General features: G+C 39.0%; 2 protein-coding genes across 5 annotated transcripts; one reads left to right on the top strand and one right to left on the bottom strand.

The window, feature by feature from the left end:
• The first annotated feature begins 7,158 nt into the window (after positions 1–7,158).
• Positions 7,159–10,007, top strand: LOC112277387 (uncharacterized). The gene is made up of 2 exons (XM_024509606.3): positions 7,159–7,990; positions 8,155–10,007. The coding sequence occupies exons 1-2, from the start codon at positions 7,576–7,578 to the stop codon at positions 8,676–8,678; spliced, it is 939 nt and encodes a 312-aa protein (XP_024365374.1). The 5' UTR covers positions 7,159–7,575; the 3' UTR covers positions 8,679–10,007.
• Positions 9,713–19,017, bottom strand: LOC112277386 (polycomb group protein EMBRYONIC FLOWER 2). Of its 4 annotated transcripts, none has more exons than XM_024509601.3 (20): positions 18,707–19,017; positions 17,442–17,882; positions 17,096–17,151; positions 16,673–16,835; positions 16,187–16,343; positions 15,851–15,901; positions 15,451–15,608; positions 14,897–14,965; positions 14,561–14,676; positions 14,246–14,310; positions 13,928–13,980; positions 13,462–13,515; positions 13,119–13,178; positions 12,840–12,892; positions 12,151–12,567; positions 11,781–11,829; positions 11,462–11,545; positions 11,061–11,140; positions 10,843–10,932; positions 9,713–10,676 (listed from the first exon to the last, which is right to left on the bottom strand). In XM_024509601.3, the coding sequence occupies exons 2-20, from the start codon at positions 17,652–17,654 to the stop codon at positions 10,565–10,567; spliced, it is 2,100 nt and encodes a 699-aa protein (XP_024365369.1). In that variant the 5' UTR covers positions 17,655–17,882; positions 18,707–19,017; the 3' UTR covers positions 9,713–10,564. The 4 variants fall into 4 exon arrangements, with proteins under 4 accessions (XP_024365369.1, XP_024365373.1, XP_090103910.1 ...); XM_024509605.3 differs by having other exon boundaries at positions 17,090–17,151; positions 18,707–19,015; XM_090247784.1 differs by having other exon boundaries at positions 17,013–17,151; positions 18,707–19,014.
• Between the last annotated feature and the right edge of the window lie 3,612 nt (positions 19,018–22,629).

Raw genomic sequence — 22,629 nt, 5'->3', positions numbered from 1 at the left:
AAATTATCCAATATTGGATCTCGTTGTTCAAGAAAAGATGAAAACCTTGATAATGTTGAACTTGAAAGAAGCGTACCAATGAATTTAACTTGTGATCCTAAAGTTAGATAGCTTTGGGGTTGAAGTTCAATTACAAGTTGTACTTGATTGATAAATCTTCTAAACTTTGATCTGGTGCCATCAAACTTCTCGGGTAGGACAATTCTTGGTTCTCTAACACTAGAAGGGCGTTCTACTATAGGATGAGGGACATGATTTGGTGTAGATGTTGAAGTAGCTCCAATCATTTCTTTATCTTCACTTCCTATCAATCTTGTTGCTCCTTGTGGTGGTAAATTAAGTTGATGCATCACAAGCATTAATTCCCTCAATTGTTCTTGCATTTGTGCCATTGCATTCTTTATTTCAGCAAGTTCTGCCATGATAACTTTTAGAAAAGAAAAGATGTCTAATATCGCTCAAGACAAATAGAAGAGAGGACTTGATAACAAAGAAAATACTAAGGACAATATCAGTTTAGAAGAGGGTAATCCGCAACTTCTAATATGCTTATGTCTTATCAAAAAAAAGGGATAATCCACTCATAATCAAGATTAGACAAAGCTCTGATATTGTAAGTGTATTCTTATCAATCTATCAAGGACAAGAACATAATAAAGACAAATAAAGAAGTGAGACTTCTTTCAAATAAAGATGACAAAATAGAAATAAATTGATATGTATATTAAAAAAGAAACTAAAATGGCTATTGCCAAAAGACAAGAAAACTAGAGACCCTTGAAACTAGACTGGAAGCAAGAAAGGAGTTGACAAGAGTGAAGAAGGCTTTATTCTTATCTCTATATATACTATCTAACTAGAGGCTATGTGGCGACGTTCTATAGGACCTCCAATATGTGTTGACTTTGTAGGACACATTCCTTGACTTACAAGGTAAGTTTTTCTATGTATGGGCTACATAGTTAGCTTGGTCTTCAAGCTAACAACATGTGTGGCACATGGCCAACTTATTGACCACGTTTTTAATCCAAAAAGTCAATTAAAGGTACTTATAAAGTCAAAGCAATATCTATGAAGCTTTTAGGAAGCTTCTATATCAAATACTATAGAATTAACTTATTTTTATCTACTTTTACTTACTTCTACCTATTTATACATATAATTATTGGCTTACATGTATATGTCCGTGACACATGAGCAATCGATATATATGGTGGTTTCATATCTCATGTTAATAGTCGGAAAGATAATTGAAGGGATACAATGAACAAAGCAACTCATACAAAAATATCAAGATGTCTTTCCAACTGACTTACTTAAAGGCATATCTCTTCATCGAGGTGCCCCTTTCAAATAAAACTATTTCTTGGAGCCAAAGTAGTAAGTCAACTAATTTATGGTTTAGGACCAAAAGAACTTGAAGAACTACAAAAGACATTAGACAAACTCTTGGAAAAAAGTCTCATTCAAGAAAGCACATGACTATGGAGAGTATCTGTATTCTTTGCACTTAAGAAAGATCGTGGAATTTTTCTTTGCATTGACTATCGAGGTCTCAATAAGTAGACTATTAAAAATATATATTTACTTTGACGTGTGGATGATCTTCTTGATCAACTTTGAAATGCGACCATTTTTAATAAATTGGGTCTTTAGAGCGGCTATTGACAAACACCTATTGCAAGAGATGATGTAAAAAAGACGATATTTTCTATGTGCTATGGACATTTTAAATGGCTAATTTTACCTTTTGGCCTCACTAATATTTCAGTTTCTTTCATAGGTTACATTAACAAATTGTTTCAAGACCTTTTGGACAAGTATGTAGTCGTCTTCATTGATGATATCCTTGTATATAATATAATCCCTAAAGAGCATGAGCAACATCTACAAGAAGTGCTACGCCAATTGGAAGATAGTCACTTCTATTGCAAGCAATCAAAATGTGAACTTTAGAAGTTTGAAGTCACCTTTTTGGAGCATGTGGTATCTTTCGAAGGTATGTATATGGAGCAAGATAAAGCGAAAGCATTGGAAGATTAACCATCTTCTAAGGATGCTTCTCAAGTTTGTTTGTTTTTAGGCCTCACCATTTTGTTTGGTGATTTACTCACATTACTACTTCATTGACAAATCTATTGGAGAGAGGTGCCTTGTTTGAATGGAAATCGAAGTAGCAAAATACCTTAGATAAGTTAAAAGAGGCATCCATTATTGCAGTAATATTGCAATCATATGATCCTAATCTCGCTTGTATACTTGACATTGATGCTTCCAACTTTGCTATTAGAGCAGTCTTTCAAGAAGGCTTTAGTAAGGGCCTTCAACTTATGGTATATAAATCATACAAGCTTAGAAGAATAGAGCGCAATTACTCTATATGTGATTGAGAGCAATTAGCGATTGTACATGCTACAAAGGTGTTGCAATACTATTTATTGGAAAAGCCAATTTTTTTTTTGGAGTAACCATCGATCCTTGCTACATGATTTACATTTGAAAAATATGAAATTGCAGCATTATTATCAAAAAGAATAATTGCAGCTTTTTGATATCCAGCTTGAGTACAAGCAAGGACAACAATATATTATGCTAAATAATTTATCACAAAGACTAGACTTCAAGGATGAATCAAAGGACAAGGCAAAAATCACTATCATTAGTAATATCATTTCAGATCTAACTAAAGAGACAAAATAAAAGGAAGCTATGCAAAGAGATGCTTATTTCAAGATGATTAGCAATTGGTTGAAGATGGATGATATACAATATCAAGATTATAGTCTTACTAATGGCTTGCTCTATTTCAAGAAGTGAGTTTATATACCCCACAATGCTAAATTCTAAATGCACATATTTCAAGACAAACATAACATTCCAATATCTAGACATCTAGGACAAAAAAAATACCATAGAATGGATCTCAAGGATATGGTTTTGAAGAGGTTTGGATCATAATGTTGGAGCCTTTGTACGCTCTTACGAATCATGTCAATATAACAAAGTATACAACATAGCATCTTTTAGACTATTGCAGCCAATTTTGCTACCTACAACATGTTAGGAGTAGATGACTATGGATCTCATTACATATTTGCCATAGACGCCTCATAATTATATTGCAATTACCATATTTATGGATCAATTCTTGAAGCAACTTCACTTAGCTGCAATGCACTTGAATGTTGATGCTCCAATGCTTCTATGAGTCTTTTTTGATACCGTCTTTCATCACTATGGATTATCTCATATCATCATTTCAAATTGGGATCCATGCTTCCAAGGAGGTTTTTGGTAAGCCTTATTTAAGCTACTAGATACATGACTTGTCATGTCTACAACCTTCGATTCTCAAATAGATGGACAAATAGAGTATGCAAATCAAACCTTGGAGGATATACTATGGGCATTTGTGGTGGTTCATCATAATGATTGGAATGAATACTTGATACTCTTAGAGTTTACTTACAATGATAGTATTCAAGCAAGTATCGATCAGCCACCATTTTTTTTGAATATCAATCAATATTCAATTATACCAATAACTCTCTATTGTTCCATCTACATCAATAACCTAATAATAGAGGAATTTATATAACAATTTATAACGGCCTTACAATAGGTATGACATTGTTACTTTACTACTTAGAATCGATAGAAGCAATATGCAAATAACCATCAGCAATACAAGACCTTCCAGGATGGTGATCATGTGTTACTCTCTATTGCCAACTTGCCACTTACTACATCAATCCAAATCTGTAAACTAGCACCTCGGTGGCTTACATCTTTCTGCATTTCTACAATGATATCTGATGTTGCATATCGCCTCAAGCTTTTGCTACATATTCAAGTCTATCCAATCTTCTATATTTTGCAACTAAAAGAATTTCATATAGAGCCAAAGTACTTTTTGGATCGACACCAACCACCACCACCACCACCAGTTGTAGTTGATGAGTAATAAGAATATGAAGTGGATAGCATTTTAAAGCATCACTACTTTCATTATGGCAGCAGACGTCCAGAACTTCAGTACAAAGTTCTTTGGAAAGGTTATCCCATTCACGATACAATAGGAAAACATACACAAAATTTCATCCATTACCAAAAAATAATTTCGAGATACCATCGGAAGCGAAACAAAGACGTTTTGTATTAGTGGAGAGGGATTAACTGTAACATAGTATAGATAAGATAATTATATAGATAGTTAGAACCATGGAAATTTCTAGAATTAGGTTTAGGTTAGTAGACCAGATAGGATCTATTATAGAATATTCTAAAAAGAATTTAGGATAGTTATTTAAATGGAGTCTACTATGGAACCTTCTAAAAAAAAGCTTAGGACGGTTATCTAGGTGGAGTCTACTACTTATGAATATTCTAAAAAGTCTAGGGTGGTAGGACAAGGTATAAATAGGACTGGCCATGGCCTTTTGGGGCATCTGGTCAAGTATGGCTTCAGATCCTTTCTCTTACTAAAGTTTGATTTTGCATCTTTTTGCTCAATTCTATTCTAGTCTATTTTGTCATATTTTGTGATGAAGTTTTATGCTATTGTAGAATAGAAGGATCTTGGGTTTTTGAAATAGTCTGATCTTCTTTCAGTCATATTAGATGTAAAATCTATATATACTTCTTTATAAAAATACACATTACTAAATTTAAAATTTGATACTAATCAAATTAATAAAAGTTTTGATTCTATTAAAAAAATCTTACAAACTATCATAACAGTCTCTATTATAGAGTTGTTTCTACTAAAATTCCTTTTAAAATTAAGGATTATAATAAGACATAAGGACCAAGCTCCTCAATGAATGTCTAAAAGTAAAAGTTTGATGGTAGCACTAAATACTTAAGCAAGCCTCTTTTAATTATAGATAAAAAAAATTATATACATTTAATAACTAATATCTTAGAAACCAAGCCACGCAAGACAAAGGACTTGGCTACACAAGAGTACTAATGTGTTAGGACCTGGCTACACATGAAGTTGCCCAACAAAAGTATAGAAAAAGTGTGTATGGGATGCACAAGTTAGTAACCAAGTGATGGGAGCAAATACCAAGGAAAGGTAGTAACAAGTGATGTGTGTTTCTGAAACCTAGAGCAGGGTCAGACTCCACCGACAAGTGTCGGTGAATGGATGCGAACTGGGCCAATTCTACGTGAAGAATAACAAGTTGCCAAGTGTGACATTCTTAAGCTGGGGATGACCGCTACCGACACGTTGCAGCCCTTTGGTGTTGATAGTGTTGTGCAATCTTCGGCCGCCAGCTCTGATTCAACACTGCGTTGCGGCGTACTGCCGAAATGGAGTGTGGAAAAACGCGACCAGGACCCTCGCTAGACCATCAGCTGCATGGGATCTGCAGAAGTCTGAAATCAATAATCTAGACTTCAACTAGGCTGTTCGAAATTGTGGTAATATGAACCAGGTCTTCGGTGAGTTATGCGTACATCGACAAGTCTAAACGTTGTACTTGATCGAGGTGGATTCGGAAAAACCTCCACTCTCATCACGACCTATTTGAAGAATTGGATTATGCCTCGAGGCCTATGCCGCGATGCTGTGGTTCCCTACACATGGCTAGTTCCGATACAGTGCCGCTATTGGAAGAAACAGATTTGTGTCCTTATAAGCCATGTTCAGTCTGTGAAACTAGGAGTTGGAGACATGCGTATAATTGGAATAATACAGTGTTGTTGACCACGGATGGTTCCTGCATCGCGCAGGGCATCTGAAGCAGGTCGATCTGCGCAGAAGCCACCATAAACCTCGACTCAAAAGGCGCATGAAGAAACTGAAAGATGGGGGTGCGGTGTCCAAAGTTGAGGTAAGAAGGGCACCTGCCAGGCTGGGAGCCACCTAAAGTTAGCAGCAGCTCCATGGACGATGAACTCTCGACACCTGGTTGCTCTCATTCTCTCCACATGGCTTTGTGCTGCAGCGACTGATGCCTCATCACCGAACGCTGCTCGGGGCTGAGGTCAGCGGAATATGCTCATTTGCCGTAGCAAGCTTGTTGGTTGGCAATAGCTATAGTCCACGTGGAATAGTGTTGTTATCATTGTCAAGTTTGGCTTCATTTAACAACGGTGGTGTGATGCGAGGAAGGAATTTTCGGATGCTTGATATGTTAGCGACTAACACTGCTATTGCACATAAATTAGATGGTAAACGAGTGTTAGTGGAGTGCTCTTTCCACCCTAGGATGTTTTTCAACTTCATATTTTATGTCATTTTCTTTTTGTTTCATTTCTTGAGTAGTTCTTTTGAAATGGTAATACAACTACCCCAAAATATCCACCCCTAAATATTAATTTTCAATCTTACTATTTCTACAATAAAAAAATAGTTCCATTTCGATCTTCATAGATGCTTAATTTTTAGTGTTCTCAATTAATCTATTTGAAATGAAGTAACTCAATTCTTAATCAGTTAAAACCAAGGAAGTGTTCACCAGATTGATTTACTAAATTTGCAGTGAATTCTTTACTTGAACAATCCTTGGAGGATCACGCATGAGTTGCGTATGATTGTGCAATGCGGTTCCATACCACCCTCCGTGTTTATCCGGATACGAAGGAAAATTGATGGTCAAGAATAGAAGATATAAAACCTTGGGCCACTCTATGATAGTCTCCAGGATACGAATGCACTCCTAAAAACGATTGTGTTGGTCTTTTCAAAATCTGATGCGATTGAACAAAAAAATCAATAAAACTAGGAGCTTGTATACCAATACAATTAATTTTAGAAGTGGTAATACAAACCCATTGAAAGTAAGGGAGGATCAAAACTTTCATGATTCACTTTTTCCTGAGTTTCTCTCCATTTGATTATTACGATTCTTCACTGCACTAGGTCAGTGGATAGATTTCATGAGACCAAAAGATTCCAAAAACAGCGTGCAAAATCGGTGTTTATGGATTCCACTGATTGACGCTGGGATCTTAGGCCAATGGCAACACTTCAAAATCCTCCGGCGTTTAAACATCTCTCAGAATTCGACGTCAGCGGCACTGATGGTGATTATTTCCAAGAGGGGCCAGTTCTGGACAAGCCAGTAGGGAAGCACACTAGCAGACCTCGTACGCTCCATGAACATCATCTCCAGACCTGCATGTGTCCTTAGCGACTTAGAATCGTCGTTAGGATGCCTTAAAGTTTAGATATTCTGTATTCTAGTCCAAGGCGGACAAAACAATAGCTAACAACCCACCCCCTCTTAGCTCTTTTATCTGTGTATGTGCCTCCGGACTCGTCTTCTCTTCTCACGTTTTCCAATCTCATCCCTTCATCTAGACTGTCCATGCAGCAGGCAGTTCTGCTTGATACTCACTTTTTCAGTACAGTACTGCAAACATTATCTTTCTGTAAAGGTTGGGCGATCGCAGGGCGACAGGAACTGGTTCGGAGTGCAGTCACGTTTGTCGGCTGGCAGGGATTGAGTGAGTGGGATTGGTGCAATGGTTGCAACTGGAATCTGTGTCTGAAGCGGACATCCACGAGAGATTGGGTCAGAGAGTGGAGGTTGAGAGTGTAAAGTTGTGGATGAAGTGAGGATGCAGAATCCTATATCAGTGCGCTACGCAATAGCTAAGATCGAGGGCGATTTGGTCGATCGACCAAGTACGCTCGGCAGTGGCATGGAATCAGCAGCGGAGTCGAGCGTGCAATTTGGAATCCGGAAGCAGAGGGAGAGGTTGAGAACGTCAGCCCTGAAGGTGGGCAAAGACTCGCACCGGATCCGGAAAACCCCTTTCCCGCTCCCACAAGTGCAGTATCGCCCACCAATTATCATTCATACATACTCCCCGAAAGTGATTTACGCGGAGCCAGACGAATTCATGTCTCTGGTGCAGAAGCTCACTGGATCAAGTGACACACGCTCGCGATTGAAGCGACACCCAGCGGCTAAGAAAGGAGCCCGGTCTGATGATCGGACCATAGTTGATGCCGCTGACCTTGTGCAGCAAGGTGAGAACTCGAGGCACTAACTTTCCGCCATTTCCATTAACTTGGCTCCTTGTCGAACCCTTGCATGCAAAACTAGTCCAAATTTTTGTTGGTGTTGGGATGATTTTCGAGAGGTTTTCAGCACCTTGACTCAATCAGACTATCCTTCACTCCCATCCTTGCAGAATCAAAGACGACCCTGTGCGGATCACGGGTCTCAAACTTTGAAAAGTCACCCTTCTCGGCCACTGACGCTTGCGAAGGTATGCACGCGATGAAGCAGTCGGACTCTCCAAAGAGCCCTCTCGACTCAAATTTGGAGTTGGACAACCACGACCTGATATTCACCATCTTCGACGTTAAGGTCGAGCCATCTCCGTTCTCATTCAACGATAATTCCTTCAGTTTCTTCTCCGATTTCAATTTCCAGCCAGCGTCGGCAGCTTCACGAGTACCAAAGCTCCACCCAAAGACGGACCAGATGGGCCAGGACTCCTTCAACCCCTTCCCCGGCATTGACATCACCTCTTCCCTCCCAACACCTTCGACAATGGGGCTTCCCGACTTCTCTCAATCTTTTCTCGACTGCCACACCGGCGCTTCGGTTCAACATCCGCAATGGCAATGCTTCTCCTTAAGTAACCAGTCGCCTTCGTCCGAAAGCGCAATGGTCGCGCTGGAGAATATCCAGGCTTTCACGCTTCAATGACTTACCCAGCCTCACTTCCACACCAAGTGATCTTCAATCGGTTCATTCCTCGATCGCCATCAATCTGGCTGCAACTCATCACCGATGCTCGCCGCCCTGAAGGCCAATCAGTGAAAAATAGTTTCTCCGAAGATAAAACCAAACTAGTTATTGACCTTCCGATCGTCGCCGTGCGGTGATGCTAGACCTTACCTGGTCACCATTTTGCAGCAGCCAGCACAGCACCGCACCATTCTGACTTTTGTCCGAAATCGATTGATTCGTTTCCTACTTCCAGATGGAAGTCCAACATGATAGTCTATAGGGTGTAGATTCCACAGCTTGCGTTAAACTAGCCACTACTGTTGCTAGTTTTCCATTAGCGAATTATAGCTCAATAACCCTGTAGATTCGTAGAATTCTCGTAAATGATCACCACAGCATTGACGCCCAGCATGGAGAGAGATTTGCCTTGCCACAGGCGCGCTATTGCAGGAGGATCAGGTCACAGCAATGACCGGCAGCATCAATCACTTAAGCCTCCTATCTCTACGATCTTGTAGAATCCACGGTATTACTTTGAATTCTTGTGCAGTAAATCAATATATTGTAGAACAAGAGCGTGGTATTTCAGACCTATGCATCTAACTGCTGTACCAGCGACAATAGAATTTGTGAAAAATTTGGGTTGCCCTCGTGGTGATTGTACAATCAACACCAACAACAATATCTGGAAAATGATGCTAGATCACTACCATTTTCTTAGAATAAGCAAGAGGCAGCTTCATTTCAGTTCCGCGAAGAAGTTTGTAATTTGGGACAGTTAAATAATGGTGTCCAACTCTGATTCAGCTGCTATTGGAGCTTTAAGAGCTTACGGGTAATGGTGAATGCGTTCCACATCGGCTACATCACAGGATGTGTCGCACCGAAGCCTCCGTCCAGTAAATGTTGCCGAACCTCCATCGACTTGAAACTCAGAAGACAGTGTACATCGCTCATCCGTGAAAGCAGCGACAAAAATGAAATGGGAGGCGGCAGAAAGCTTCAGGAAGGAGATGAAATTGATGCCTACACTTGATTTGGGGCAATTTTCATTCAAAATGGTTACGTGGCACATTCTCATCTGATTATATGACTCATAGTTTATGGGTAAGAAGTGGTGCCGAAAGAAGATACAGAATTCTTTCAAATGGAAGATAACCTCTGGTTATCCAATCGCTGCAATAGTGAGCAAACCTTCAGTTCAATGTCTAGTTTGTTTGCGTTTACCCTTGGTCACTTCAATGAACTGAAATAAGAAGTATTCTAAGATGCTGAAGCGTCAGCTGCCACTTTGGCTTTTCAAAACTTCATATCACCTTCGATTAAATTGAAATGATTGAGGTATTGCAATGGAATGGAGCTGGGTATGTAAGTGGAGTTTGACTCTCCGCAGTTGCTCCTTTAAGCTTCCGTGCTCAAGCATCCATCGAAGAAGTGACGTAAGAGAATTTGAAGGCCGGAGCTGAACAAGTATTAATGAACCACGTAAAGGAACGTAACGAATGTCTACTTCAAAGAATGAAGCAGGCTTGCCTGCTCTTCTTAACCACACATGTACCAACAAAAAAGCTGCTGGGTGACACTTGTGACATGATCCAGACCAAAGTCAACAACCGAAATGGACTTATCAAAACAAGGCTGCACTAAATCTAACCCTGATCCTGAAAATGAAAAAAAAGAGGGGCTCCTTCTCTTTAGACCTGTAGTACCGCAATTGACGGGGTAAAAATAAAAGTTCTTGACAAGACCACTTCCAACACACAACAATGAAATTTGACCCTGACAGGGGCCACAACAATGAATTTCATAGAAAAAGGAAAAAATTTTCAAATTTTAGTAATCTTGGATGCCAAGCGCCCATCTTAATTTTCCGTTGGCTGAGTGCAACGATCCACGATTGTCAAGCATTTATCAACTGTGGCCCCATCCACAAGATGATGGTTCCAAAGCTTAATAAGAAACAAGATGAAACACCTGCAAATACACAAACACACACATGGTACGCCAAGTATATATACGTATGGTAATTAAGAACACTCTACAATTTTAAAAATCTATCAAGCAGCCAGATCTGCAAAAAGAAAGTGCAAATGTAAAAGTATTGTTCCATAGATTTAAGGGCAAGCGAAAGGTAACATACCTTCTTAATGACGGTTTGCTTGAAAACTTCGCTGCGTGAAGCGTTGCAAATGTCTCACATGCCCACACGCAATGACCATCAGCAAGGACTCTGCATGTGCGAGCACAATTAGCCATTGCTCCACATATCAAATCGAGCATACTAGAAGTTCTAAATCAGATTCCTAAGCACAAGCTACATAAAGTTTGCAACACAGTTTCTTCACGATAGAACAATACCGCTGCTTCCGCACAAACGAATTCCATAGATGCATGATTTCCTTCTCATCCGCAGTTACATCCACAAAATCTTCTAGCATCTGCAATTGCAAATAGGAGTTTGAAATTGTCATGAATACGTAAAGAAAAGGATACACATTGAAAAAGGTCTTTAAGGAATGTAAAATCATTGCAGTTTATCTAAATTCGAAAATGCTCGTCAGAGGAAGGGATCAAGTTATCCAACATCTGAAAACCTGTGCAAGAAGACCAACAAACTAACCGATTTCGCTTGATTCCCGACTGCAACAATGCGAATATGGAAAAGGAAGAAGGTAGTTGTAAATAGAAAACAGATTTTTCATATAATATCAAATTACAAAACGAGAGGAAAAGGTAAAAAGAGAAATTAAGACATGTACCCGGCGATCTTCTATGGTGGCCACGTCCTCGTCAAGTTCCTCTTCACTGTCTCTGTCAGAGAGCAGTTCCTCAAGTGCCATAGGCTGGCACCAAATCAACATGGGCACATCAGTTCACGGAAAACATACATAATAGTAATTAACTTAGCTACATATGCAAATTTCGTGATATCAAGACCTCCAATGCACGACTAGAAGACATAACACTAACAATCAACAAAAACCACATCCATGTATGCACACATTTGCTAGATCCAGGATAAGAAAACTTGGGCAACCAGCTGTGAAACATTGAATGGAACCACTACTATTACGTTACCTGAGCAGTGTGTGAGTGAAAAAATGTGCGTTTTTGAAGGAGAAGCCGACTGGAAGAACAGAATCATGTAAGGAAACGGTTGCATATTAAGTCATGTTCCACATTCATGTTACTGTTTCAAAATTTCTTGAACCAGCTATGTGCATACCTTCATTGAAAGTGAGTTTCAGCAGTAGGTAACTATCCCACAAAAGCAGATGTAATAACTTAGAAACTTAAATAGAAATTCTTATATCATGCATTCGACATTATTCACTCCATTTCAAGGGGACACAAAAACTGTGCACCTATATTCATTCATTCTTCAAAAAGAAATCAAATTCATTGCCAGCAATGATCATTTTTTACAGGAAACAGGTACGCCACTCACTTGCGAGCTTCTGCACGTTCCGCAGCCAACTGTCGATTCCTCTCAGGACGAATTCGAATAGAAGTAGCAGTCATGAGTGGTGCACCAGTATCGTCAGGAGTGGCTGCAGATGCTGCTGCACACACTCCAGTTCTAAAATCTTCCTCCTCAGCAGAATCACGGCCTTCAAGCCTCTGTCGCTTTAAGGGTGAAGGACCAGGTGCATCTCCATACATCAAGGAATCATCCCTTCTTTCCCCTTTCATAATTTGTTTTTGAAACGCAGGTGAATTGTCATCACTTGACTTTGCGGGACTAGTACTGTTCACTCCATGAGAGTGGTCCTGACTGATGGGACCAGGGAGATAACCCCCTTCCCCACGTAAAAGGTGGACTTTAGGAATGCTGCCATAGATCTTTGAAAAGGGCCTACGTGACCTGTATGATAAATTTGGCGTTTCAATTAAAAGCGTACATTTCATGTTGCCATCGGAAAAAGTCCTTGTTGTTCGTTACGAATAGGAAGAAAATTCTTGAGTATCAACAGAACTTTAACACAATGAACAGAGACGTCCAAAAAGTGTACTATAATATGCAATACAACTTCCAATCATATGTTCCTAATCATACTTTACCATTCACATGTTCCCTCTTCGACCAGGTGCTTAAAGGCATGTTCTAACACATTCAGAAGCAATTGGAGAGCTCACCAAAACATCCAATTTCTTGTCCTTAAATCTGGTTCTAACTCTTGAATATTGCCCTGCTTATAAACACAGAATATTAGCCAAATCTGACCTCAACAAACTTGGATCTCCTAGGTTTGGATAATAGATGATACGCAAAGAATGAACTGTTCACATTGTACATAGTTCAAGTTCAAAGATCGCACATTTAACTTAGTTTTGGTACAGTCTGCAAAAGTCGAATTCCTTATGAAAACACGTGTATAAAATTTATTATCAGAAATCGGGCATTCGGAGCCTAACCTCAGGCCCTAGCAAGTCTGTCCGACAGGTAACATTTACAGTTGGTACGTCTACATTTGGCTGCCAAAAAAAGAAAGAAGTCGTTAAAACCCTCTCAATTTAAGATGAAAGATTCTCAGTAAGATACTGAACGTTCTCTGAACTGAAACAATAATGCTACACTGCCTACCATAAAGGTCAGCTTTCTTATCCTTCTTATCTTATTGAAAACCACACAAAAACAACTTCAGATAAAATCAAAAGAGAACACGACCAAAATCAATAGGACAAACCCAAGCTGCTATTCATGCTGAAATCTAATGTCAAAAAAGTGCAGAGGATAAGACCACTGAAGAATCATTACCAGATATTCAAAATTGAATAAATCATGAGAACAATTCAAATGACAACGCAGCCCCTGCACAATAGTTGAATAAGAATGTAAGGACGTGGAACAAAAATAGAAACAGAAAAATCAACTCATCTATATTATCTGAGCTAGCAGATTATATACCCTAAGTTATAAACCATATTAAAAAGTTAGGAAAATTCGGCAGGAACTCGCTAAAATTCTTTAAAATTTACAATACCCTAAGAAATCAAAGGGGATAAAATCCCTAAACTTCAAACACATCAGAATCGAGTCTATGAACTGCCTAGGACTGAAACAAACAAGCAAAAGAGCATTCTGTGGTTGACAATGCCAGAATTCATTCTTGTAGAAAAGTGTAACATTTGCTAAACAACAGTATATACAAAATGATTCACTCTGAACATCTTATGATAGGTTTATGTCTGTTCGAACGAAACGTGAAGGGAGGAAAATCCACCTTAAAGGTATAGCATCGTACTAAACAAAATGGGCATGAAAACTCCACCATCACTGCAAAATAATTCAATAAACTTGTCACATACACATACAAAAATAGAACCCTGTAGTCGCTTGCTTCTCGAGATCCTATATCGTGGAAATACTGCCTTAAAAACCTCAACTTAACAAATGAGTAAGAATTATAATGGTAATCTATAAACCCTAAATGCCCTTCAGAAATATTAAATGAAATTTCAAAATCTACGACTCACTAATATCCAACATAAGTAGCATAAAGACTCAATATAAAAAACTCGAGACAAAGGCAGAGACTCACCTTCTGTTTTTTCACGGCGGTTGAAATAATAAAGATAGTGAAATTCTACAAGACCTAAGGGATTCCTGTTAAAAAATGTTTGATATACATCAGACTCCTTCACTTACATCTCAAACAAGCCACAATATCTACATCGCCAAACTGCACTTACTAATGGCATCAATTTTCAGCAGAAAAATACATCCAATTGGCATCTCAGGCAGAAAAACAAAACAAACTAACAAAATTACAACTAAGTTCATGCAGAAACATTCGCTACAAAGGAGGGGATGACCAAACCGAAGAAGATGAAGGGCATAGCAAGACAATTAATACCTAAATGCCTGAGAGGGCAAGGAAGAAGTACGTTTGTGAGGAGTTCCGTTTGATGTACAATGATTTGTATGTGCATTTCCGATTTCAACAGCGCAAGCGTGCACTTGCAGCTTCATCTGTGTAACCGGGCAACAAATTAAGATCTTAAACTGGACCACAGAGATACTTGAAGTATGATGGGGACAATACCAGTACTTCTCCGGTGAATAGTTTTCCTACTGTTTGATCAAACATGTCGCGACGGAATCGATACCCCTAGCAATAGATTATGGTTACTATGTCTCTCTTGCCAAAAAAATACTAGAAGCTTCAAAATAAGCCGAAAATTCTCCATACCTCACTGTTTGATGAAAGCTCCCTGAAAGGCTGTATATAGACCATGGGACCAAGGGCCGTGTCACGATGCTGCATCTCAAAAGAATAGATATTGTTAAAAACTCTGGAAGTAAATGCATTACGTTAATTGTCACCTATCCCATTCTGCTCCATCACACTATCAACAAAAGAAAAAAGAACTTGCGTCACATACAGGGACCATTCAATTTGAGAATGTGCCCAAAGAACTAGTTAAACTGATTCAGCAGAGCATGTCCGTACTCGAAGAGAATGTGATTCACTATTACAGACACATCATAAACGCAGAAAATACGATAACAAAGCACAGAAGATCGGAAATTGTGTTCACAAACACCCAAAAGTCAAACTATCAACTAAAATGAAGATGAAAATTTGTGACCACAGTAACGATATATGTATTGCTGCAATAACCAACTTATTTACGGACAAAAAGGGGCATTCATTTAATGTATAATAAAATCTGGTGAAATAGAAAAACAGTTGAAGCAAGAAGAACGCGGTTTAACGACTTCTTTTTCATCATGTGCCTGTACCTGCAGCTTGCCATGCGCAAAGTCTAGACTGCACGATGTCTCAACAGATACACCATTAAGGCCTAGTGGCGATACATTTCCGTTGAGATTCTTTAACCATTGATGGCAGAGCGATGCCATGCTCAGCTTACTCCAAACCACACCGCCACTACAATCATCTGAACAGCCAAAGAGAAGAATCATTGCCGAGTGTAGTTTCTTTCCCACGTTCCAAGGCATGAATGACAAGAAGAGCATCACATTGTGAACAACAGGGTTAGCTGTACATTCAAGTCATGGGAAAAGGCTTCATCACAAAAAAGGTAACTATTAAACCAAGAGGTTAAAATTATTCTTAGCGAAAACAATAAAGACAAGTACCAACGCTAAACCAGCGTTCACAAGGTAGTTCTATATTCACCTAGATCTCGCATCTGCCACGTGTCAACATTGAAAAGTTCTGCTGGATCAGCTGCAGTCGCACACGGAACCAACAAGCAACAATGTCAAATGCTCACAACTCACTGATTATATTCAAAATATGATATTTTTACTTCATACCCTGCTAAACTCGCGTACTAATCCCAGTTCGTGCAGCGCATTAAAACACTGCGAGTTCGCATCAGCGAACCTTAACTAATCTTTAAGAACTAGAACGTTTGAACAATACTAACATTAGCCCGCTTTTCCCCGAGGAAAGATCACTTGCCACGGCAAAACGTTTATAAGATGAAAAATGGTGTGAAGTTTGACGTACTGAATGCAAAAAAAAGAATGAGGTGCCCATTCTTGGCAAGCTCAAAAAGCTTCGTTAGCTCTGGTATCAAAAATGTCACTGGAGCACTTGAAGCACCATCATCCAGCAGCGGTATTTTGACCACCTTAATATCTTTTTCTTTGCCCAATAAGAAAATCTACATCGATCAACCATGAATAAATAAATGAAGATTACCACGCAACTCCTGTAACTAAAATTGCAACATGGCAGTTTGGAAGACGAAGCAAGCAATCTGAGCAGTAGCCTGATGAACATTGCAAATTTAGAATCGGGAACTACAAAATCAACTATATACACTTACATTCCAAAACAAAACAAAGTAAAAGATGTGTTTTTAAATATATTTTGAATTAATCTGCACAACAAAAACGAAAACATTGTCGAAATACGAAAAGCACCAAAACAACATGATCGTTATCTGCTTCGACACACAGCTGAAGTCAAATCGGACTGAGAACTAGTTACCTCTTTTTGAGGATTTGGCTGGCTGGAAACCATCACAAATATAGGCAAATACTGGTGCGTAGCTGCGGTACTCGGACCAGGTTCCAACTGTCCCCTTCGACTGTACCATTGAGATAGGGAGGGTGCGTTGACTAATCCCTTCAGCTTGATCGTTACCTCCAACCTGTCAAGGACCAGAATTCTCTTCAGAGCAGGAATGAATAAACAGAGAAACTGGTGGAATAAGCAAATCAATACAAAAACAAAAACAAAAACAAAAAAAAAAAAAAAAAAAAAGAGAGAGAGAGAGAGAGACTCTGTATTAGCTGACATCATGAAGCAATTAGTGAGCTACACCAACCTAGCCAGCCTCTATGTTCACACTCTGTGCAGATGGTTCACTGCAGATGCGTTTACTAGACTGATATGAAAACTCACACTCACCGCCTCTGCCGCAGCGCTTGGATTTTGTAATTTAGGTTTCTTTGGAGAAAGACAGGCTGCAGGAAATAAACAGCAATCGTTAAGCTCGGGCTGCGACTCCACCAATTAAACCGTGCAAGAAGGAACCACGTGGACTAAACTCTCTACTCTTGGATTCGTGCCTACAATCGGGAAGATTACGCTGCGGTCAAGACATTAGAATCCCGAGCAGAAATAGTAGTGGTAGTAGTAGTGCATCTTCTAGATAATAAGCATGCGTTAAAGAGTAGTAGCTTTTGATTATCCGAAAGAATACGAGAACTGGCGGCTCATGATGCCAAGAAAAACGTGAAATTAAATTTAATACCCGCTTTTCAAGGCGAGAGCGAATAAGGCTGTACAGCTCCACAGGTTTGCGATAAAGAGTCAGGCTTTTCGTAGCTGCTCGTTCATCAACAGGGGGGAGATCCTTGATGCTGGTGTTGTGGCCAGCCCCCTTGCCAACCACGGTCCGACATGGTCCCCCCATAGCTACGAGCTCCCCATCCTGTGGAGAGATCCCAGTGGTTGATTGCAACATTCATTCTTCTGCAGAACCCTCCATGACTACCTGTGCTGCCCTTTGCCGACGTTACCCTAAACCTCTCTTCAATGCTGAGAGAACTCAGATATTATAGTCAAAAGCTATACTGTCTTCGAACAAAATCCACACAGATCCTCCCAGAACCATTCCAAAATCCTCCCAATAACGAACGACCTTTTTGTAGAACTAGTTGCTACGAGGCCACCCGGGGAACAGCATCTCCACCTGAACAAACCACATTTGACACTATTGTAATTATTCCGTAAACAGTGAACCTTTGGTAAAGAACACCAAAAGTCTGCAACAGAGATATTTCTCTTAATTGACGTCCTGGTTTTGAACTGGCGTGTAGTATACAGTCGATGGTCTGGACTGAGTAAGGTGGAACAAATCCACGTATTTTAAAACTCAAAAAGACTTTCTCTTCAAAGCAAGTCCAATGCTGAGATTCGGTTCCCAGAGACCGTATGCGCGTGTTCTAGTGCGCTGCACTTGTGGAGTATTTGTTGGCATTTCCTCGATAGGAAAAGAGCAGCTGCTTAAAACAGCCACATTGTGTGCGTGTCGCTTGAAGCTTCTGCAGTAGTTGTTAATTCGGTAGATATAGATTCATTCGTACTTAAAGATTTGACGACAGTCGGGCAAATTTAACTATTCGAAACGCATATCGCGAAATTGAAAACAGAAAGTGCCAAGGGAAGGTGATGTCCGAGTTCAAAAATCCACCATACCAAAGTCAAAACCTTCATGAGAAACACGCACTGAAACGTCAACGAAAAGGATTAAGAAATGTCCCTAACAAGCAAAAGCCGAAGACATCTCCTGCCTAATACCTCGCCCTGCTCCTTTTGCCGAGTATTCCGACCAAAACACCAATTCAGACCGAAAACCATGTGCAAAAGCGATACCCTCCAACACTGGAAAACCCTAACACTACCAAACCAACACCGACAAACAGGAAAGACACAATGAATACAAGTGTTACAAATTATTTATTTCCGGAAACAAGACCACACCAAAATCAACCACAACTTGGCAATGAATCTTACCACTACATCACTCCCTATGACACGCAACACACGTGACAAAGCGTCTTCACAAAGAAGAAAACGGAGAAGCAGCTCCCGAAGCAGAAAAAATAATAAGAAGAAGAAAAATTGGAAAAATTAGAAAACGCTAAGAGTCATAGAGAGAGGAAGAGGAACGGCGCACAAGAGGAGGCGGGAAAGAGGAAAGAGGAGGCAAGGCACGGCTACGGAGATTAGGCTGCGCGTGTGCGGCAGCAGCGGCAGCAGCGGCAGCAGCGGCAGCAGCAGCAGCAGCAAAACACTCCGCGCGCTCCGTGATTCCACCGCAAGAGCTCCTCCGTTACGATGCCTGCATTCCTACCTGCCCATGTGCTACTCCCCTCCCCTCCCCCTTTCCCCTCTTCTGGCCCCCTCCACCGTGCCTCCTCTTCCCGCGGGTTCTCCCTCCGTTCCCCTCGTTCCCTTCGCTAGTTCTAGTGTTTTTCTTCATACTGCCCGTAAAAAAGCTACGTTTCGGTCAACCAGGATGGTCATAGATGGATGTATTAGTTAATAATTCATCCATAAGTCTTATCGAACCAACGATAAATCATTCGCGTAATCATTGGACGGATAAACCCTAATCCTTAAAAAAACAAGCCTGATGCCCGGTGACGTCACCTGATCACGGGCGAGGCTTTGGCACCGGGGATTCATCCAAATTACGTGGATGAGGATAATCGTGGATGTGCTCTAGTTGTGTTTGAGACCACCATTTTGACTTGGAGAATAAATGGACTTTACATGATGTTTATGGACTTTCTTGCTTGCTTCATATTTGCAAAGTATAGACAATTTATATATTTAAGTGACATCCTATAAATTGATCTTGTTGAAAAAGTAGCTTCCAAATGGTCTTATAATGCCATGGATTGAAAATCCATAAACTTATGCTTGTAGCTCAAAAAGTAAACTTGCTTGTGCAAAGTGACAAAATCTATTATGCATTGTTGTATATATATATAATAAAGAATGTTAAATAGATCTAGGTTTTTACTTAATTGACCTACCCATGATGAAGAATATGATAATCATGATGAATGTGGTTGATTTTCATTTCTTTTGGATCTAATAGTTGATAAATGAATCTAGAGGGTTTTTTTTATAAAAAAAAAATACATGCATATATATATATATATTATTTTATTTTATTTTTATATGTCAAACAATTAAATTTGCATGTTTTTTTTTTAAGATCCAAAATTTGGTTCTATGGTCTTTTTTATTGGTTTTAGTAAAAGAAAAAATGTTTAATTTAAAATTATTACAATAAATTGATTTATTCTTATTTATATTTTATTATTAAAAATATAAAGAATATTACTTTAATTAAAATTAATCAATGAAAAATAGTTTATAACCATTTTTTGATAATAAGAATAAATACATAGTAACAATCACTTTAATGATTGTATTTTAAATTATACTTTGAGTTTATTATTAAATGATAAAAATCACTATACCTATGTTTTATATTTAATATTTTAAATAATATGTATTTTTATAGTATGTAAATTGAGACACTTTACATGATTTAATAATAATTAAAAATTCGAGTTATAATTAAGAATCAAATATAAGTTATGATTTTTTTTTATTCTTTAATGATTAATTTGTGGAAAGAAAGTATGTTGTGTATTTTTTCTCAAGAAGTTTATGGTACCATGAAGGCAATTTAGGCTTCAAAATCTTGTTTAAGACTTGTAGGGCTTTGGTCAAAGAGAAAATCAAAACTTGCAATTTGTATCTATATAAACTTAAAATAACTTATGAGATTTTGGAAAAACATGGCATGATTCTTTTAGCATTGTAATATTTTTAGTACTTCACTAGGGTAGAAAAGAAAATCATATCAGAATTTAATTAATTAAATAAATAACAATAGAGTGCTTCCTAGTGTTATTTGGATGAATTTTCTAAAGGTAAATATGTGGTAAGAAAAAAATCACAAAGTTACAATAGATGATAAATAATAGAATAATAACTTCGGATTTAATTGTGATTCATAATAACATAGGACCAAAATAAGGCATGAAGTAAATTTTTTAAAAATACTGTATTTAAAAAAAATTAAGCACATTCATAGGACTTGTTCACAAAATTTATTAAAAATGAATTCGTATATTGATTGGATTCTATTTTTAAATATGATTAGCAGAACTAGAATTAAGAATAACATACTTAAGTAATAGCATTAACAAAGGTTGTCATACGACAAAATTAATATCTACAAATAACCAGCCGGTAACTGTAAACACAATGTTGAATTATTATGATATTATTTTTAAATTTTACTTTATTGAAAGATTCAAATAACTATTTGAAATTCTATAAATACACATACTAAAAAATATTGGCATATAAAACCTTTGCAAAGTATTATGGATATGTGAGGTTAGATAGCTCCTTACACGCACATCAGACTGAGAGAAGAAGCAAAAGAATGCATGAAACTAGAAAACACAGCTGGATTGTTGCATCAGTTGGATTCATCATGGTGAGAACATATTGCTCTCAATTGCCCATCGATCTCACTAGAAGTTGCCAACGAAAGCTACAAATTTGTTTACTTCTGTACCCAAGTCTCGTTTCTCTGGCGTATGTAACAACAATATCATGCTAATTTCCTTCAAAAGATGTAATACCCATCTGAGCAAACTTGGACTTTGCCCATCACCTGGACCCAGTTGCTGACTAGTAGCATGAGCTGCTTGCAGTCGACGAACGTTTCATCGATCATCAGCAAGATGCAGAGCAATTGCAACTCCAGCATGTAATCCTTCTTTGTTTCATATCACTTCTACCCAGTGAATTGTGGTGGTGTGGGAAGATCTGTGTGCGAACAGCCAGTGAGCATGGACGCTAGTTGCGTGACGTTGGCTCTAAGATTCGGTGAATGGGGGCTCGTGGTCAGATCTAGAGGGAAGCTGTGATAACTGTGTGAGTTCAGACAGTTCAATGAACAGAGGACTTAAGCTGAGATGTTCCGTGCACAATGCCTCATTGCGGCACGGCAAACGCTGACTCATTGGGACGATGGTTCAGCTGGAAAAGCACAGAGGAAGCCAATGGTTCGTTTCCCAGCACTTTGTGGAGTGCCGAGCCTAGTGCCTCTAGCATGTCCACGTCTGCGTAGTTTAACAGGGTGAATAATCCGGTGTAACAGATCACCTTCCGCCTGAGACGTAAGATGCACAACTGGAGGGACACGCACACGGTTGTCTGTAGTACTTCACCAACTGGATCTCTAGATTGTCACGTAGACAGAGTATAGGAGAAGAGGTAAAATTGAATTGTCTACTCCTCGATGATAATCATTGATGTGCAGGATAGAGTAATCAGTCACTCCAACGCAGAGGTTTCAATCCCTTGAGTTACACAACGCTATGCTTTCCCAATCAAATTGTTTGATGTCATATAAGTGGGCAAAATCTCTTCAAATAGACCAGGACACTTGTACGAACCCTTAGGTTGTTCCTGCTCCTCGAAACTAATTTGAAAAAGTTCGATTTTGCAGTGCGGCACTTACTTTCTGGATCTAAGATTCCCACGTATTGTCTCAATTTGAGCAGAGGAATTTTTATTTTGGGACACTGCCGCTCATATCATAAGATTCAGAATATGTTCATGAAGTTTTGATGACACGTTTTAGCTTGTCCAACCTGAAGCACACAAGGGACGTGAATCTTAAGATTCACAACGTCGACAATAAAGTTAGAACCTGCAACCTCCACCACGTTTTCAGGCTGATGGATCCGAGAGAAAAAGGCAAAACTCTGTTTGTCGATGTGGAGTTCATGGTTTTAGTAGAAGTGTACATATGCTGACCACAGAATAATCAAGAAAAGGACACTCCCATCGCACAGATAGCAGAATAAGGGATTAACATGGATTACGTGGCAGTA

The sequence above is a fragment of the Physcomitrium patens genome, chromosome 25, assembly GCF_059467195.1.
Source record: "Physcomitrium patens ecotype Gransden chromosome 25, ASM5946719v1, whole genome shotgun sequence".
Lineage (NCBI taxonomy): Eukaryota > Viridiplantae > Streptophyta > Bryopsida > Funariales > Funariaceae > Physcomitrium > Physcomitrium patens.
Note: the sequence above shows the minus strand (reverse complement) of the source record. Positions and strands in the feature narration are given on the sequence as shown.

Excerpts from the sequence above, each read along its gene's own strand:
- LOC112277386 (XM_024509601.3), bottom strand. The coding sequence starts at position 17,654 with ATGTTGCAATCAACCACTGGGATCTCTCCACAGGATGGGGAGCTCGTA. Across the intron at positions 11,830-12,150 it reads GAACGTGCAGAAGCTCGCAA|TCGGCTTCTCCTTCAAAAAC; the intron begins GTGAGTGGCGTA and ends CTGTTCTTCCAG. Across the intron at positions 10,677-10,842 it reads AGCAAACCGTCATTAAGAAG|GTGTTTCATCTTGTTTCTTA; the intron begins GTATGTTACCTT and ends GTGTATTTGCAG.
- LOC112277387 (XM_024509606.3), top strand. The coding sequence starts at position 7,576 with ATGCAGAATCCTATATCAGTGCGCTACGCAATAGCTAAGATCGAGGGC. Across the intron at positions 7,991-8,154 it reads CGCTGACCTTGTGCAGCAAG|AATCAAAGACGACCCTGTGC; the intron begins GTGAGAACTCGA and ends CCATCCTTGCAG.